Source organism: Elephantulus edwardii, unplaced genomic scaffold, assembly GCF_000299155.1.
Source record: "Elephantulus edwardii isolate Elephantulus edwardi_28Jun2011 unplaced genomic scaffold, EleEdw1.0 scaffold00252, whole genome shotgun sequence".
NCBI classification, from domain to species: domain Eukaryota; kingdom Metazoa; phylum Chordata; class Mammalia; order Macroscelidea; family Macroscelididae; genus Elephantulus; species Elephantulus edwardii.
The window spans coordinates 2,354,668-2,371,883 of NW_006400002.1; the positions used below are offsets into that span (position 1 = coordinate 2,354,668).

The 17,216-nt window shown below is 42.0% G+C and overlaps 1 protein-coding gene across 2 annotated transcripts in view; it reads right to left on the reverse strand.

Moving 5' to 3' along the window:
• Positions 1-4,230: 4,230 nt before the first annotated feature.
• The window catches only part of AHCYL1 (adenosylhomocysteinase-like 1), a 43,027-nt gene continuing 30,041 nt past the window's right edge, over positions 4,231-17,216 (reverse strand). Inside the window, exons 3-17 of one of the 2 annotated variants that reach the window (XM_006899309.1) lie at positions 14,407-14,550; positions 12,935-13,035; positions 12,368-12,470; positions 11,132-11,226; positions 10,436-10,542; positions 9,528-9,644; positions 9,226-9,289; positions 8,429-8,517; positions 8,018-8,088; positions 7,609-7,703; positions 7,420-7,518; positions 7,020-7,088; positions 6,497-6,575; positions 5,351-5,471; positions 4,231-4,923 (exon numbers count right to left, since the gene is read on the reverse strand). In XM_006899309.1, the coding sequence (XP_006899371.1) occupies positions 4,917-4,923; positions 5,351-5,471; positions 6,497-6,575; positions 7,020-7,088; positions 7,420-7,518; positions 7,609-7,703; positions 8,018-8,088; positions 8,429-8,517; positions 9,226-9,289; positions 9,528-9,644; positions 10,436-10,542; positions 11,132-11,226; positions 12,368-12,470; positions 12,935-13,035; positions 14,407-14,550 (1,361 nt within the window). In that variant the 3' untranslated portion in view covers positions 4,231-4,916. Of the gene's footprint in view, positions 4,924-5,346; positions 5,472-6,496; positions 6,576-7,019; positions 7,089-7,419; positions 7,519-7,608; positions 7,704-8,017; positions 8,089-8,428; positions 8,518-9,225; positions 9,290-9,527; positions 9,645-10,435; positions 10,543-11,131; positions 11,227-12,367; positions 12,471-12,934; positions 13,036-14,406; positions 14,551-17,216 lie in introns of those variants that run through there. The other variant, XM_006899310.1, reaches the window with a different exon arrangement.

Below are 17,216 nucleotides of genomic sequence, written 5' to 3' on the forward strand. Positions count from 1 at the left end.
TTAATTATGAAACCAATCCCATTTTTTCCTTACCTTTTCATCCCAAGCATAGTAAATCATATAATCATCTGATTCAAAATGTCCCAGCATAGTAAATAATATAATCATCTGATTCAAAATGTCCCATGCCAAGCCATCTCGTTTTGCCAATATCCAGTATGTCAATATTTATGTGTTCCATTTCTTTCTTAACAATGTTCCACTTGAATTTCAAAACCATCTCAAGAACAGGTTTGAGGCCTTGAGCACCAATGAGCGTAGACCAAATGAGCTCTGGGAGGATGTCAAGAAAATCGTCCATGAAGAATGCAAAAGATCATTACAAAGGCTGAAGAAGAAAAGAACAAGATGGATGTCAGATTAGACTGTGAGTATTGCATTACAGCGCCGAGAAGCGAAAGCTAAAAGGAGAAATCAAGAAATCAAAGAGCTGAACGAAAATTTAAAAAAGCAGCTCGGGACGACAAAGCAAAATACTAGAATGTAATGTGCAGAGAGCTGGAGTCAGAAAATCAAAAGGGCCGGACTCGCTCAGCGTTTCTTAAACTGAAGGAGAAACAAATTCAAGCCACGGGTGGCAATACTTAAGGATAGGACGGGTAGAATGTTGAATGATCCAGGATGCATAAAAAGAAGATGGAAGGAGTACACGGAGTCACTGTATCAGAAGGAATTGGCTGACAAAGAGGAATTTCGTGAAACATATGAGCAAGAACCTATGGTGATGAAGGAGGAAGTTCAAGTTGCTATGAAGGAATTGGCAAAAAACAAGGCTCCAGGAGTTGACAGCATACCAGCTGATTTATTTCAACAAACACACACTGCCCTGGATGTGCTCATTAGGTTGTGCCAGGAAATCTGGAGGACAGCCAGCTGGCCAACTGACTGGAAGAGATTGATATCTGTTCCCATTCCAAAGAAAGATGGCCCAACAGAGTGTGGAAATCGAACAATATCATTGATATCACATGCAAGCAAGATTCTGCTGAAAATTATCCAAAACAGTTTGGAACAATATCAACAGAGAACTGCCAGATGTGCAGGCTGGATTTAGAAGAGGTCACGGTACTAGGGATAATGTAAGATGGATCTTGGCAGAAAGCAAAGAATACCAGAAGAATGTCATCTGTGCTTTATTGACTATGCAAAGGCTTTTTACCGTGTGGATCACAAGCTGTGGCTGAACTCTAAGAATGGTATTCCCAGAACATTTGATCGTGCTAATGTGAAACCTATACTTGGACCAACAGGCAGTTGTTCAGAACAGAGCAGGGAGACACTGGATGGTTCAAAAATCAAGAAAGGGGTCCATCAGGGATGTATTTTGTCTCCATATGTTTTCAACCTGTATGCAGAACAGATCATCCAAGACACTGGGCTGTACGAGCAGGAATGTGGCATCAGGATTGGTGGAAGAATTGTCAACAACCTGCGTTATGCAGATGACACAACCATGCTCGCCGAAACTGAGGACCTGAAGCACTTGCTACAGAAGGTCAAGGACTGTAGTCTTCAATATGGATTGAAACTCATTATCAAGGAAACAGATTCTCACCACTGGGCCAATTGGCAGCATCAGCATGGATGAAGAGATTGAGATAGTTAACAGTTTTAGTTTGCTTGACTCCACAGTCAAACAGCAGCCAGGAAAATCAGGGGACGAATTGCATTGGGCAAGTTGGCTGTGAGGGGCCTCTTAAGAGTACTGAAGTGCAACGACGTTAGGCTGGAGACTAAGGTGCGCCTGATCCAGGCTATAGTCTTCGTGATTATGTGCTATGCATCGGAGAGTTGGACAGTGAATAGGGTTGATAGAAAGAGAATTGATGCATTTGAATTGTGGTGCTGGAGGAGGATTGAATATACCATGGACTGCTAGGAGAACAAACAGGAGGAGAAGCCGGAATGCTCCTTGGAGTCAAGGATTCTGAAGCTTCGTCTGACATACTTTGGGCATGTTGCAAGGAGGGACTGGTCCTTGGAGAGGGACATCATGTTTGGGAGAGTGGAGGGACAGTGCAGGAGAGGAAGACCTTTGGTGAGATGGATCGATTCAGTGAGTGGAGTGGTGGGAATGAATGTGAAACAGTGAGGTTGGCACAGGACAGAACGGCGTTTAGGGCTCTTGTACTTAGGGTTGCTATGAGTTGCAAATGACTTGATGGCACATAACAAAGAACAACATAATCCTATTAAACCGTTGTCTCCCTCATCTGCCTCAATGCAGTATCATTTATCCCCTTTTCTTAGGTTTCCCCCAAGCCTCATGTCAGTCCTGTTTTGTAACAGTGGCACTATGCAGCATTTGTCCTTTTGTGAACGATATTTCACTCAGCATAATGTCCTCCAGGGTCACCCATTTTGTATATTTCATGAGTTCCTTGTTTTTCAATACAGCATTGCATTCCACAACTTCTCTATCCATTTATTTGTTGATGGGCACTTGGGTTGTTTCCAACTCCTTACTATTGTGAACAAAGCAGCAGTAAGCATGCGTGTGCATGGCTTCTGTATTCTTAAAGTTTTTATTTGGTTAAGCCTGGTTCCAACTAACGCCACTCCTTGCGCCATGGATACCCTCCTCTTCCATGTGGGGTTTGAGACCATGCCTCAAGCCACGACCCCAGCTTCCTCATGGACCAGTCTTATATTAGGCCTCACATCCTGTGGATTCCAAAATGTGCTTTGTGCCTTCTAGATTGTAGGTAAGGGAAGAGCACCATGCAAGTAAGAAGCCCTGACGTATAAACAGCAAATCTGCTTCTTGAATGAAGTTTGGAGTGCAAGTGCCGACATGGAGCGCTCAACAGCGGCATCAGACGTGAGACCAGAGCTGTGGCTCCAGGCCGCTCCTCTATTAAGCACTGACCCACGGCTCATCCCACCCGAGAAACAGGTCTTTATGAAGTTTTGCTGAACAATGAAGAATGACACAAACTGCCAATAAAATCGTTATCTTTTTAATGGACTTTAATGATTATTGCTTATCTGCAAGGATTAATATTGCATTCATTAAAAATCATTCAATACAAAATAAACTTGTTCCTCCCAAATTGCTCTCCATATGCTCCCTCTGACGCCAGACATTTCCCCAGTGTCCTTTGTTGCATGGCTTGACAGAGATGGAGCCCTTATCGAGTATTCCTATGGACACAGTATTAGACAGGGGACCTGGGGCAGGCTGGAGGGCAGCAGGACCTGGGTCCTTCCCTCCAGCAGAGCTGATGCGATAGATCCTGTTGACCAGGATACTGTCCCTAATGGATGTGGTGTCTGATTGGCTAGTTAAGTGCCCTGGGGACAAGGGCTCAAACTGTTAGCATCTACAGAGAAGAAAGCACAGTCACACTGGCAAGGAGTGGGAAGGGGCTGGGTAGGGTTCACGGGGAAAAGGGAAAAAAAGTTTTGGCAAGACAATTGTCCCCGATAGGAAGATGCAGGTCGAAGCTTTCCTTTATTGTTTTTAATACCTAGCTCTCTCATCTGTGGCAACGGCAAAATACAATTTTGTAGTACCTAGCACTAATGCCTGGCCCAACTTTGAAGGATCACAAGCTAGAACAAGTTGAGGATTCAGAGTCCTGGGTAATTATATAGTTAAAGCTCATGAGCAGACAGGCTCATCTGACCATGCAGAGATGCTGGGAAGCAGGGCGCCTGGCATGGGATCGCACCTCTGAGCTCGCAGAGCCTCCCTGGGGTTCTTCTTCTAGAGTGTGAGCCAGCACTGCCTCGTTACTTTTTCTATACACAAACTGCCCTTCAAGATCTTGGTTCATGTTTTTGCAGTTTGTGTCAATCAAAAATGGCACCATTTCTGTGAAACTAAGGTTATAAAGGGTCTAACGCCCAAATGATACAGAGCTAGCTAGACCTGTCTTACCCTGGCTCCATTAATGCTTCCTCTTCCCATCTACATCTACCTCTCTAAATATTTTAGGTTGCAGAAGCAAAGCGACCAGAAATTTGCTCTTAGTAGATAATCCTAAATATAGAGCTTTATACTGAGTAGTGGCTTAAGAAATTCACCTTCAGCACAAGCTAGGTGGGGCAGAGCGGATAGAATTTGCTGTTACGGCCCCAGTTCATGGATGCTATTAACTATGAACTAGAAACAGAGGGATTTTATGAGAATCTGAGACCAGCACTGCACTAAACTCAACTCTGCACTCTTAGCTCCAAGGGTCTGAAATTAACCAACCACCGAAAACAGTTCCTCAGTGTTAACACAAATGCTAGGGAGGAAAAGTCAACTTAATAAAGTGCAGTCTGGTTAAAAACTTAAAAAATGAGAGGGCTGGGTGGGAGTGGAGGAAGGGCTACATACTAAATCTGAGTGGACCTACTGATCTTAACAAACAACATTCACTAGTACACATCTCTGCACCAGACAAACCACCTTTACACAGGAACAGGGCTTGGAACGTCAAAGGGAAATGAACATGCACCACCTACATCTAACCTGCCTGGCTGGTGAGACACCACCCCTGCTCCTCTGGAGAAGCGAAAGAGCACTGATTTCAGCAGCTAAGAAATGGGCTCTTTTAAGGCAATTTAGACATTGCAGATTGTTCCATACAGCAAGTACCTCAGCATTTCCTGTTCATAAGGTACCAATTAAGACTAAAATTCCCAGAAATGGTAAAAAGAGAATCACCTTTCTGGGCTGGGGGAGTAAAATCCTTTAGAGTCTAGGGTGAGGAATTTTGAACCTCAGTTTCATCTAGAGAGCCATGAAGCAAGTTCCTGTGTGGTCTGCAGAACTTGGACAATGAGATGATAAAAACAAGGATGAACTTACAGGAAAAAAATAAAATAAGGAAGACGGGAATAAGAAGGAAATAAAAATTCTCTTAAAAAATATTTCTTTTAGACTCGTGTGGTTCCTGTAGACTGGTCCTTGATAATATGGCCCATTAGTATCTGTAAAGAAAAGGAGAGACTGGTTAGAACTGCATCTATTTGAGTTCTGAGTAAGAATTAGGCATAGCACATTCTCCACAGTGCTTCCAGGGCCAATCTGGGTCCCCTGCGGTCATTCTTGGTCTTCAGGTAGGCTCAACGTTCTTCCTCAGGTTCTGATCTACTGCTTCCTGATAACCCTAACTTACACTGGAGTAGCCTAGATAGTAATCACAAAATAACTCTGCCAGGGTCCCATCCTACTCTAACTGTATTTGAATCAATGGGTGAAGACCAAGCTTCAAAATTTCAGAAAACTTGTAGTTCTTTATGACTACCATTGTACATGCATACATACAGTCTGTCTGCCTATTCTGGCTAGCCCGTCTTAATACTGGAGAAAAGAGTCTTTCAGAAAACCCTTGGGGAAGGACAGGACAGAAATTACCTGTAATAATTGGGTTTGAACGGCCCATTTTTGTTGAGTCCCAGATATTTTGCTTGGTCATCTGTCAGCTCTGTCAGGTGGGCATCAAAGGATGGCAGGTGCAAACTGGCAACGTACTCATCTAGGAAACACAGTGGCAGGGGAGAGGAACTCGTTTTAAATATACATTACAGTTTTTGGAAAGTGTGGACAGTGGATTGAGAAACTCTGAAAGAGTAAATTTTAAAGACCGTTCAAAGCTGTCTTTGCGGCAGGAAGCTCCTGAGTATCCCAGAGTGCACTGCACTAGCAGAGCCCCCAGGGCACAGGGACAGGCTGGGCGCCCAGCTCCCTCCTGCACTGGCTTTTGGCATCCTATCAGTGGCCAACATACCATGTATCCCTTCGTCACTCCACAGGAAACCCCTTCACTGGATTAAATAATAGCTAAATTCAGAATCAAACAGACAAGAAGCTCAAACGACCTCATGTCCTTTAATTTGTTTGTCATTCTCTCATTTTTTGTTTCCAACTGTTTTTGGTAGGGGTGGGGTTTTAATTTTTTTTAACTCTTAACGACCTCATGTCCTTTAATTTGTCATTCTCTCACTTTTTGTTTCAAACTGTTGTTGAGCTCAAAGTTTGAAAATTTCATTTTATGAACGGCTCTAAGAAATTTCAGAGGTAAGAGGTGATGGGGCTGGGCTGATCAATGAGTTATGAGGAAGTGGGCATCACTGCTCTGAAACGAAAAAACTACAGATGTGCATCATATAACATGAAGAAAGCAGAGCTTGTGTCTGGAATTACAGGAGGTTGAGTAAGAGGTAGTTTGCATTACAAATATACACGCAGGATGGACAGTAAAATCTGTAATGATTTCTCCCTTTTTGGAAAAAATTGAGACTGTTCACTGAACTTCCAAAGTCATTTAGTGTAAAAGCTAATCCATAGTAAAAAAGCTAAATTAAAAGCTAAGCATTTTTTATTCATTGTCTGTAATTCTGACTACAATTCTACGATTCATGTATTGAGTATTCTCACATTATTGGTGAAAAACCCCAAGACTCATAGAGCTGGGTACTCTGATGCCAAAGCCGGTGCTCGCTTTAGGAAGCCAGGTGGCCATCTGAACATCAGTCCAGGGGTTCACTGCTTTTCACTCACCCATTTTCTTAGGAAGCAAGTACACATCTTGTTTGTATCGTCCCTCAGGGGCGTTGTAGAGCTCTATCAGTGCCAATGCCTATAGTGGGAAGGAAGATGGGTCAGAAAGGCAAACCCTTCTAAGATCAAGGCACAAGGGTAAAGCAGGGCTACCAGGGGAGGGTCTCAGTGCTGAGTACACAGGAATCCTCCACAGTAACCACACGCAGGACAAGGCCTGCAGTGAACACCCACACACATCCTATTCATAAAGTAATAGGCTGGAAAAACCAGACTCTTAATAAAATCAGCCACCTCAAAGGGAAGCAAACACTGATTCTGCTTATCTATTTCTTAACTAAGACTCCTATCTATATCTGAAAAAGCGGAAATCTAAGGACCTGAGGGGTAAAAAAGAATAAGCTGCTAATATAGCACAGTGCTTACATGTGAGGTCCTGCCAGCCCTCGCCCCTCTCTGGGAACCCTGACCTGCCCAGTCCCCCTCCTCTCAGTGCAGCCTAAGCAGGCATCATGCCACACACCTGTGTTGTTGCTGTGATGGACAGAACAAAGGTAGGGACTGTGGAGCAACTCAGATTGAGAAGACGCCCCTGAAAAAGAGAAAGTCAAAGTGCTGTCAGATTAGCTGTGTTATCCTTCTACCTCCAACGTCACAATGTCAGAAGAGGAAAAAACTACATTCCAGATTAGAATTTAGTGTATTTTCTCTAAGGCCACTTGAGTTTGAAAGGCCAAAAATTCAGATGTGGTAAGGAAACAGTATTAGTGAAAAGTCAAATTTTTAACATCATTCTATGTTGGGAACCAGTCATTTTAAACTTATGCCTATATCAAAAAACAGTTTTTGGCCCAAGTATTTATCCCCTGCCTTCGCCCCATTCCCAATGCTGTAGTGCATTGCCAGTGTCCTTCCGTGTGTACCTCTGCCAGGAGGACGACGCGTTTGCCATCTGGCCAGATGACATGGTCCACCTGAGACCGGACTCGCTCCCACGTCAGCTCTGGTGTGCGGAGGCTGGTCTGAAAGAAGAGAGAAGAGCAGGTTGTGGCTGTGACTGAAGAGAAGAAAGCCTCACGGCCTCACAACAAATGAGGGACACAAAGCCTCACCACATCGATTTCTGTGTTGGAGTGGCCCATATTGCACACGATACAGCTGTTTTTCATGCGGTCCAAGTGTTCTCGTGTCACAACATTCTTATTTCCTAAACAAAGAAGATTGGCTGAGGAAAGAGATTCAGGGGAAAAGGTACTGACTTTTTTATACCCTAGGTGACAGGAGGTATGCCTGCATGGAAGAGCATGTGAGGAGGTGTGCACAACAGCTCTTGAGGCTCTCTGCTCTGGCAAATATGCTATGTAAGGTTCTGACAACTTCTAGAACTCTCTAGTTCTGAGAGCTTTATTTGTATCAAAAGTAATACTTTTGATACTAATTTGTATCAAAAGTAGCCAGGCTGCTTTCAAGATTCAGCTTGAGTTAGTACCCCTCCATGCAAATCAAAGCACTGATGCTTACCTGTGCAAGTTATCACGACATCAACTTGCCGGATGACTTCATTTAGCTTTACTACTCTGAACCCATCCATGCTGGAATAAAGGAAACAACTTTGTGAGCCAAGGATGAAGGCAATGGAATAGAACCTGGCCACTAACGAGGCAACTAAGTCCTCTTTGAAAGACCCTGTACTACCTCAAAAGAATGATGAGAGAGAAACTATGCTAAACTGGACACAAAGGCCTCTTCAGAATCCCAAGAGTCCACCCTGCAGGAGAAATGTCAAAAGGCTCGAGAAGAGTCTAGGGAACAATCCAAGCTGCCTCCTAACCAGACACATTCACAACAAAAAGGTGAATGTGATCCACTGTGAGCCTTCAGAAACAAAAAGTACCTGAAGTGATTCTAACACCATTACCTATTTGTTCTTACCAGGCCTGCAGAGCACAGATGGGGTCAATTTCTGTGATGTAGACTATGGCTCCGAGGGCCTTGAGAGCAGCACAGCAGCCCTTTCCCACCTACAGAGCAGAGGAAAGGTGTTAAGATGTCAGCCTCATTAAGGCATGGGGGTTGGCTGAGGCAGCTCTTTGGGAGATGGGCAGTAACCTGCCTGAAATCAATCACCACCTAGTGTACACATGCAGGATGCTCCCACCCCAGGTAGAGGGACTCAGATTAGACTGCAGACCTCAGTCAGAAAGGTCCTTTAGCAGACATTTCAGTGAGGCCTGGGGCTTTAGGAGACAAAGATCAAGGAAATAAAAATGTGTTTTCATTAGGGAAATAAAGCAAGGAAGAGCACCTTTAACCTCTTAGATCTTATTCTAAAAATCCTGTTAACTCTCACTTGAGATGCATCTATTTAAGAAAAGTCTAACAGGCACGAAACTTCCATGGGCCATTGCTGATGATCATAAAATCTTCCCTAAGTTATTCTAGTTTAGAGATAAGCAACCACATCCTTTCATGCCAACCCAAGTCACTTTTTGGGACTAAAATGCTAACTGAAGGAAAATGATATGATTCCATTCCACATGACACAAGTGTTGAAACTTGAAAATTCATTTTGTAGATCTTATTTATAACTTGGAAGATACATTCCTTAACAGCATATTTTAAATTCTGCACGAGTGACTCGAGACACCCACTGGACTCTAGACAGACAGCAGAAGTCTTCACTCAACACTTTTAAGTCAATGAAAAGAGAGACACTGCGAGCTATTTACCTCACCATAGCCACACACGACTACTTGTTTCCCACCAAACATCACATCTGTGGTCCTCTTGAGGCTGTGGAAACAGACAAGGGCTCAAATGGAACACAGTCCCTCTGCACAAAGTTAATGTGGACCAATGTCCCATGAGAACTCCAACTGGAAGCTAGCTGAGTTCAGTATGGGAAGGGCTCTTAAACAAACTTTAAAGTCAAAAGACAATCAAGAGCAAAGCTGGAGTGGTAGCACACTAATATGGCAACTGACCTGAAATCCAGCCCCCTCAAGTTTGAACCTCTATAATTTCAACCTACCCATCTAAGATGGATTCTCGGCAGCAATACAAGTTATCAAACTTCTGTTTGGTAACAGAATCATTGACGTTCATGGCTGGAACACAGAGTTTTCCAGCTTTGGAGAGCTGATATAACCTAAAAGGAAAAGAGGCCACAAAAACAAACAAACCAAATTAGTTGGTCAAGCATGAAAGATGGCAAAATCTGCCCAATTTTCTTCAAATTCCATGTTGCCCTCCCCAACATTAACTGCTCAAGGATATTGGTAAACAAGACGATTTCCTTGTCATCTCGCCTTGCTTTTCCCCTGCCTACCTCTCTTCCTTAGTTTTTCTTAAAGGGGAAAAAAAAAATTCTTTCCGTTGAAGAAACTTATTTTTTACATATTTTCTTAAAACAATATTTCTTGACTTTTAAGAATCCATGGCTACTTTCTGATACACCAAGATTATCCTTGATTCTGCATATGTGATGGTGCACGTGCAATGTGCTCCCACTGAGAAACACTCGAGATATCTTTTAGATTTCCCCACAGGCCAAGAAAGATGTTCCCAGTTTTACTTTCTGTTGTGTGTATAACAGTTTTATGGTAAGATCTTTTTCAAATACAAAATGATAATACAATACTGAATATAGTTTTCAAGGTACACTCACTACACACCTCCCAACACTGGTTGAGAATCACAGTGGAGTAAATGGGAGAGAGAAAAAAAAAGTGACCTAGAACCTGATGTAACTTTGTAACTTTCTTATAAGGTCACTTTAAAGAAAACAAAAACCAAACCAAAAATACCTTCAAATGTCTTGTCTAGGGAAGACATTCCCATTTAGTTACTGAGGTGTGAACATATCCCTAGAGCCATACAGAGACCAGAAGAATTTGCTGAGGCAAGGACACAAGGGACAGCTACTCCCGAATCTGTTACCTGTGCACACCAGTCACGCTCTCTTCCACAATGCCTCGGATCTTCTTAAACACGTTTGGATACTTCTTATAAACCCAGTGGGTTAAGTCTCCCCCATCATCCAGGATCTACAGAACAGCCAGAAGACTTCTATGGGCATTCAGGCTGCTAGAGCTGGGGGGGAACTTTGAATCCACTTTCTGCACTAGTAAGAGTGGATATTTTGGAAGAGCACTACTTAGAGCTCTTTAGAGCAGACTTAAGACAGTGGAAATACAGGAAAATTTATTGCTATCAAATGGATAAAAGGATTGCTAGGTTTGTTCTAGACTACAAACGAAGAGTATTAGATTTATGAGAGACTCATTTTTAATTCAGAGTCTTTAAATGAGCAGCCCCTTTGTATGCAAAAGGAGAGCTGGGGCAGAAAGAAGGGGGGGGGGGAAATCAACCAAAACTACCAGAATTGTATTCAAAAAAAGGTACCACCGCATTGTCCTATTTTGAGTTGCACGTGTTCAGTTAGTCTTACCTTTCTCCCACCTTTCATTTACACACAGTAACCATTCTGAATAGGCACCAAGGTAAACACTTTAGCAACAAAATCAGTATGTCAGTACATAAGACCAAACATCCAAAACATATTTAGGGAACCATGCTCTGAAGGAAGAAAGGAAAATCTATTGTCAAAATTGAAAGACAGATATGCATTATTACCATGTTGGCCTGCCACCCATCCATGTTCACACAGCGGTCGATACACCACCAGAAGTCATCTTCTGACTCGCCCTTCCAAGCAAACACAGCAACTCCTGTAGAGACAAAAGCAATTTAGCGGATTTCCCCTTTGAGGAGTGTATTACTACAAAATTACTTTCTGTGAGGATCCTAAGAAGGTAAGATTTATGATTTTTCTTTTCAACATGTTAATAACAATTGCTTCAGTTTAACTGAACTAACAAGTTGGAGAGGGACAGCATGACTGGAAAGGTAGAGGGTCGGCGAAAGAGAACAGGCCCTCAACCAGGTTTGGCGAAAGAGAGGCAGCCCCGCTATCAGGTGGACTGACACAGTGACTGCCGCAATAGGTACTAGTATGTCAGAAATTGTGAGGATGGTGCAGGATAGGACGGGGTTCAGATTTGTTGTTCAAAAGTTCACTAAGTGTTGTACTTGACCCGATGGCACATGACAACAACAACAAACAAGTAGTCCATGTATTTTTTTCAATAGATTTGGATGCCAAATTAGCTAACAAACTATCTTTACAGGAGATAGTTCTTGTGTTCTGTCCCAGAACTGAGTTTTTAGATGAAAAGAGAGTAGCTGAGTTAAAATTTCTAAGTTATATAGCTTAATATTCATAAATGTTCACTTAAATTAGAATTGGGCATTTCCCTCATCATTAGATTCTTTCCAAAGACAATTTCTAAAGACGGTATAACCTTCCAGCATAGAGAAAGACGTTGATTTTATTATTCAATCTCTTCTTATTGATGCTGTAATACCTCAAATTTTATAGCACCTAGATATAAATGATAAGGGAAATATAGTGGGTAAGGAATTATGTTGCCAGCCCAAACACAGGGAGCTTGAATTCATCAGCTGCGTCCTGGGAGAATGATGGGCAATCTCTTGTGTGATTTATAGCCTTTAAAAACCCACTGGAGGCTAAGTTATGGATTGATTCTGACTTGACAGCTATGAGTTAAATTTTTTGTTGAGACATAAATGATACTCTTATCACCATTGTTGTTATGTGCTGTCGAGTCACTTGCGACTCAGCGACCCTATGTACAACAGCCCTAAACTCTGCTCTGTCCTGTGCCAATTGCACTGTCTCTGACACTCCCATCCCGATTAGACAAAATAATTGTCTAAACATAACCAAACACAACAGTTATGTTAGACAATTAATCTAAGGCAAAGCTGGTGAGAAAAGCAGAACCTTACCAGCTTCAGCCAGTGCTGCAGCCACTTCATTCTGGGTGGAGTAGATGTTGCAAGCGGACCAGCGGCACTGAGCACCCAGGGCACAGAGTGTCTCAATCAATACCTGTCCAGAGGAGGAAGACAGGGTGAGAAAGAGGCCAAGACAGAGATGGAGTGCAAGCCTCTGGAAGAGAACACTGCTCATCACTTCTAGGGCAACAAGTGCTGCCCATGAGAAGTCATGAATGGGTTCTGGTAACTTAGCTAGGTGGCACAATGGTATCCAACTACCTAAAAGATATGTTCCTAAAAGTTTTAGTAACTTTTTTTAAATTTATTTTTTTTCTTAGTAACATTTTTATAACAATTATATTTTTTAAAATATAGACCTTTTTAAGCCAGGTACACAGAAAGTGGGTTGTGACTATACAAAAAAATAGAAACTCCATTACTGTGTAACAGGGAGGTCCTACCTAATAGACGTTAACTGGAGGTTGGCTAATTGGGGGGAAAGTAAAAAGAAGAAAACTGTTTCTTTCTTCCCATTCTCCAAAGTCCCTCTTTCTGCCCCCTCCCAGCCCAACTCACCGCAGTCTGAGCTGTGATGTGTGTACACCCCACTATTTTAGCACCAGCTAAGGGCTTCTCCCCCTGAGCACGTTTCCTGAGTGAAATCAGAGCAGACATGTCTGTAAAAGAACAGAGGATTTGAGCTAGGTCTGCACTAGCAACAGTATCAGTTCCTGCCCAAGTGCTACCTAGGGCTAGCCTGGATCTGTTAAGATCTGGTGAGATGAGGAGGGACACTGTAAGCATATTTCCATGGTGAGTTACTGCATCAACAGCAGAACAACAAGGGAGAGTCATTATCCAATCACTTGGAACTTTCCTCTTCCTCTACTGCTTCCAAGGAGACGGAAGAGAGACTCAAGTCCTTAAAACTGATTAAAATGGAGGCTGAAAACAGATGAAAATGTAAGATAAATCTTCAGGAGGGAGAAGGAAGTAGTTACAGCATTGGCAAACAGATTCATATACAATTATCAGAAGAAAATCTTCATCCCTAGCAGAAGCCATTTGCTTCTGTTCCAGGTTATCTTACCTCACCCTGTCTTTCTAAGGGAGTTCCAGTGGCCTACAGGTAGGGGGGCTATGCTGTCAACCGGAAGGCATGGTCAGCTACTCCTCGGGAGAAAGATGGGCAATCCCCTATGAAAGTTACTGCCTCTGAAAACCCGCTAGAGGGTCAGCTATGAGTTGGTTCCGATTCAATGGTACATTAACAACACCACCAAGACCACTTCCTCCCAGTGAAGAACATGCCTTCCAGGTGAAAGCAACAGGAAATCAATGCGTAGGTACCAGAGGTGGGATGGAGAAATCAAGATTTATCACTTTTACTCTCTTGTTTTGATAAGGTGCTCAGGACCAAAGATCCCAGATTATCATACCCTTTGCTTACAACCTTCAAACGCCCTGTTTCTGGGAAATCCTAGTCTTTGTTATTGACATGAGGAGTCCTGGTGTCATAGTGGTTAAAACACTTGGCTATAAATGTAAAGGTAAGCAATTCAAAGCAACCAGTTCGTCACGGCAGAAAGGTTTGGCAGCAGACCGCTACAATAAAGATCAGAGGTCTGAAAAATCCAATAGGGCAGTTCTATGCTAACCAACAAGGTCATGATGAGTTACAACAACTTGAGGACAATGGGTTTGGCTTTCCTGGTTTGGTGACTGCAAGGATTCTGCAGAACTAATCCCCATGTAGTGATCCAGGATTTGCTGGTTCTGCAATGGAGATCTTCAAATATTACGTCACGGGAAAACAAATTACTCTGCGTGTAATTATCACAGTTAGGAACAGGAAGGATGAAGAACAGGAATCTTGAGGTTCCAATATAGAGAAGAGTGTTCATAAAAAAGTCTAGGATGCTGAATACCCCCTAGGACATTTTGAGGACATTTCAGGCCTTAAAGTATTTGTGGATCCTGATGACCAGAAAGAGAGCTACTGTTGGTTTCTTTGCCCATTTGCCCCCCTTATTTATTCCCTTTTTTACCTTGCTCTGCAATTTCAATCTCCCGGCGTCCAAATTCCGCCTGCTTGATGTTCTTCACACAAAAATTGCTACTGCCCTTGGAGTTGGTTTGCTGCTTCTCTCGTGGGGAAACTTCATCATCAGAGCTATCTGTATAGGATGCAGCTAAAGCCAGGAAAGCAAGATGTAAGGACAGAGAAACTCAATGGTTCAATTCCTCAGAGTAGAGTCCCCAAGAGACTTGAACTCTCTTAATTGGAACTACCTTTTACGTTACTCACTGCTACTTCTCGAGGGGTCAAATGGATGGTATGAATAAAACTATTGTCAATATTTCAGTGTTGTGAAAATAAAGGAAGAATCATTGAGGGCAATTAGAAAATCCTATTCAGTCATCACTGGCATCTAGAAGATCTATCATAACATCACATGGGAGGATTGTGAAAATGTAGATTATGAGGCTCCACAGCCAGTTTCCTAGTCAGTAGGTCTTGGGTGGGACCCATGAATTAGCACTCCTAATAAGCTCTCCAGCTCTGCTGATGCAGGTGGTCTGAGACCCATAGATGAGAGAGCCAAACTGTGTATGAAAGAGGTAAGATAACATTACAAGAAATTTTATACTAAATTGTACACAAGGAAAATGGAGATGGAAATAAATGAGTTCTACTACTACTAGTCTTGGAAAAGTACGTCAAAATGATAAACATTGAAAAACAGCTTTTCATAAAGCTCAAGTGTACTTTCTGAGAGATATGCAACATGTACAATAATTATTCTATTCCTTTCAGAATGGAAGTTTCCCTCATTACCGTTTCTGCCAGTCAATGCCATCTCTCTGACTTATTTCTTTTGTCCAGTTAACACAAACACTATTCTCCTCTTTACTTTGACTATTAAATCATATCATTAAGCTTTCGGAAATGCTCTACAACTTCTCCATACTAATGACCACCAAGATCCGTGAAGACATCTTAAAGCCTTCTTCATTCTTCCTCTTACAACTCAAACTTTTTTCCCTTTTTGTGATTTGAGTGAAAGTTTATGAAACAAACTAGTTTTCCAGTCAAACATTTACACACACTTTTCTGAGAGCAATTACAATACCCACAATGTAACCAGATTCTACTTCCTCCTTGTCATCTTTATTAATCACTCTTCTCTTGACTGCTGAGCTGTATCTCTGGGGAAATGCTGCCCTTTGACCTTATATGGTTGGTTATTCTAAAGAGTACTTTCCTATTGTTTGGCTGAAAGCTGAACCATGTAGGCAAGTTTTTCTTCAGGTCTGGAGGTTGACTAAAGGTCATACAGTTCTGTGCTTCCACCAGTCTGTTGGGCCAGTAAGCGTGACCATTTTTATGTGTGTGTGTGTTTTTTGTTTTTTTTTTTAAAGTTTTGTCCCATATCTCCTTTATACAGGGCCCTCTAGACTGATCCCTTGCAGAAGATCTTCATCTTTCACAACTGATCTGGCTTCTTTCTTAGGTATAATCAATCTGCTTATCACCTACAACCTTACTACTTACTACTATATACCTCATTTGTCATTTATTCTTGTCTATACTGGGATGTCAATGACACAAGACAGAGACATGGTCTTTTGGCTGATTTTTAAACCCTACACTCCTAGTATATCAAGCCAGTCTGTGTTAATAATAAAAGGCAAAAAATATTCTGACAAAAGACAATGGTTAGCTTCTGGTATAAATCTCTTTGCTGGCATGAATTAACACTTTGTGACCTTGGGCAGACCTCTTAAATCTTTTTTTGGAACTCCATTTCCTTGGCTGAACAATGAGTGGGTTAATTATGATGCTCCTACTATTTTCTCTAATATTAAAATTTTAAGACTATATCTCTTTCCACGTTAATATCTGTAACATCCCCTTTAAAGTTCATGGTGGCATAATTTTAATCAGAAAGATTTTACTTACATTGAGGGAAGAAAAGAAATGAGCTAGAGTCATACTATTCTAATTTTAATCCTTCCCATTGGAGGTTAGAGGGGAGGAGTCATCTACATAAAGACTAACCTACTAAGTAAAAAATTCAAAACAGAATTCTGGTGGCCATGTCAATAGGGAGTACGCTGCTAACTCAAAGGACCATGATTTCAGCCTACCAGGTGTTTCTTGGGATAAAGATGGGCAATCTCCTCTGGTGTGATCTATAGCCTCTGAACACATGCTAGAGGGTCAGCTATGAATCAGTTCTGACACTATAGCAGTAAGAAAGAAAAGAATAATAATTAAAATTTTAAAATATTATTATTCTTACAATCCAAGCATTGTTTAGGATAAGAAATAAAAAGATAAGGGGCAAGGAATATTTTATAAATAACCTTCTAAAGTAGACATCTTTTTCAAGGCCAGCACTGTCAGCCAAAATATCATTGATTCCCTTTCTTTGTAATAGGGGCAGATAACTGTGGGAATGGGAACTGGTCCAGTACTATCAACCAGGCACTGGCTATATAGACCTCACACACTGTCAAGGGAAGAAAGTTTTAAAATGACAAAAAGGTTTCTCAGCTACAAGCCTGGCTGGGAACTTCCCACTGCTCAATGATTATAATCAGCTTTCAGCACAGAAATGGACAGTCCTGACATGAAGTATTTTCAGATTTCAGTTAAGTGAAAAAGAGTGATTAGTGAACCAGCAGGGGGTTCCGATAGTGCGATCTGCTAACTTAAAGGCACAGTTCAAATCCACCAGCAAAGATGGGCAGTCTATTCCTGTTACGATTTAGAGCCTCAGGAAGCTGAAGGAAAACTGCTGAGTCAGAAGCAATGAGACAGCAATGAGTAAGTGTGAGAACTTGCTCAAGG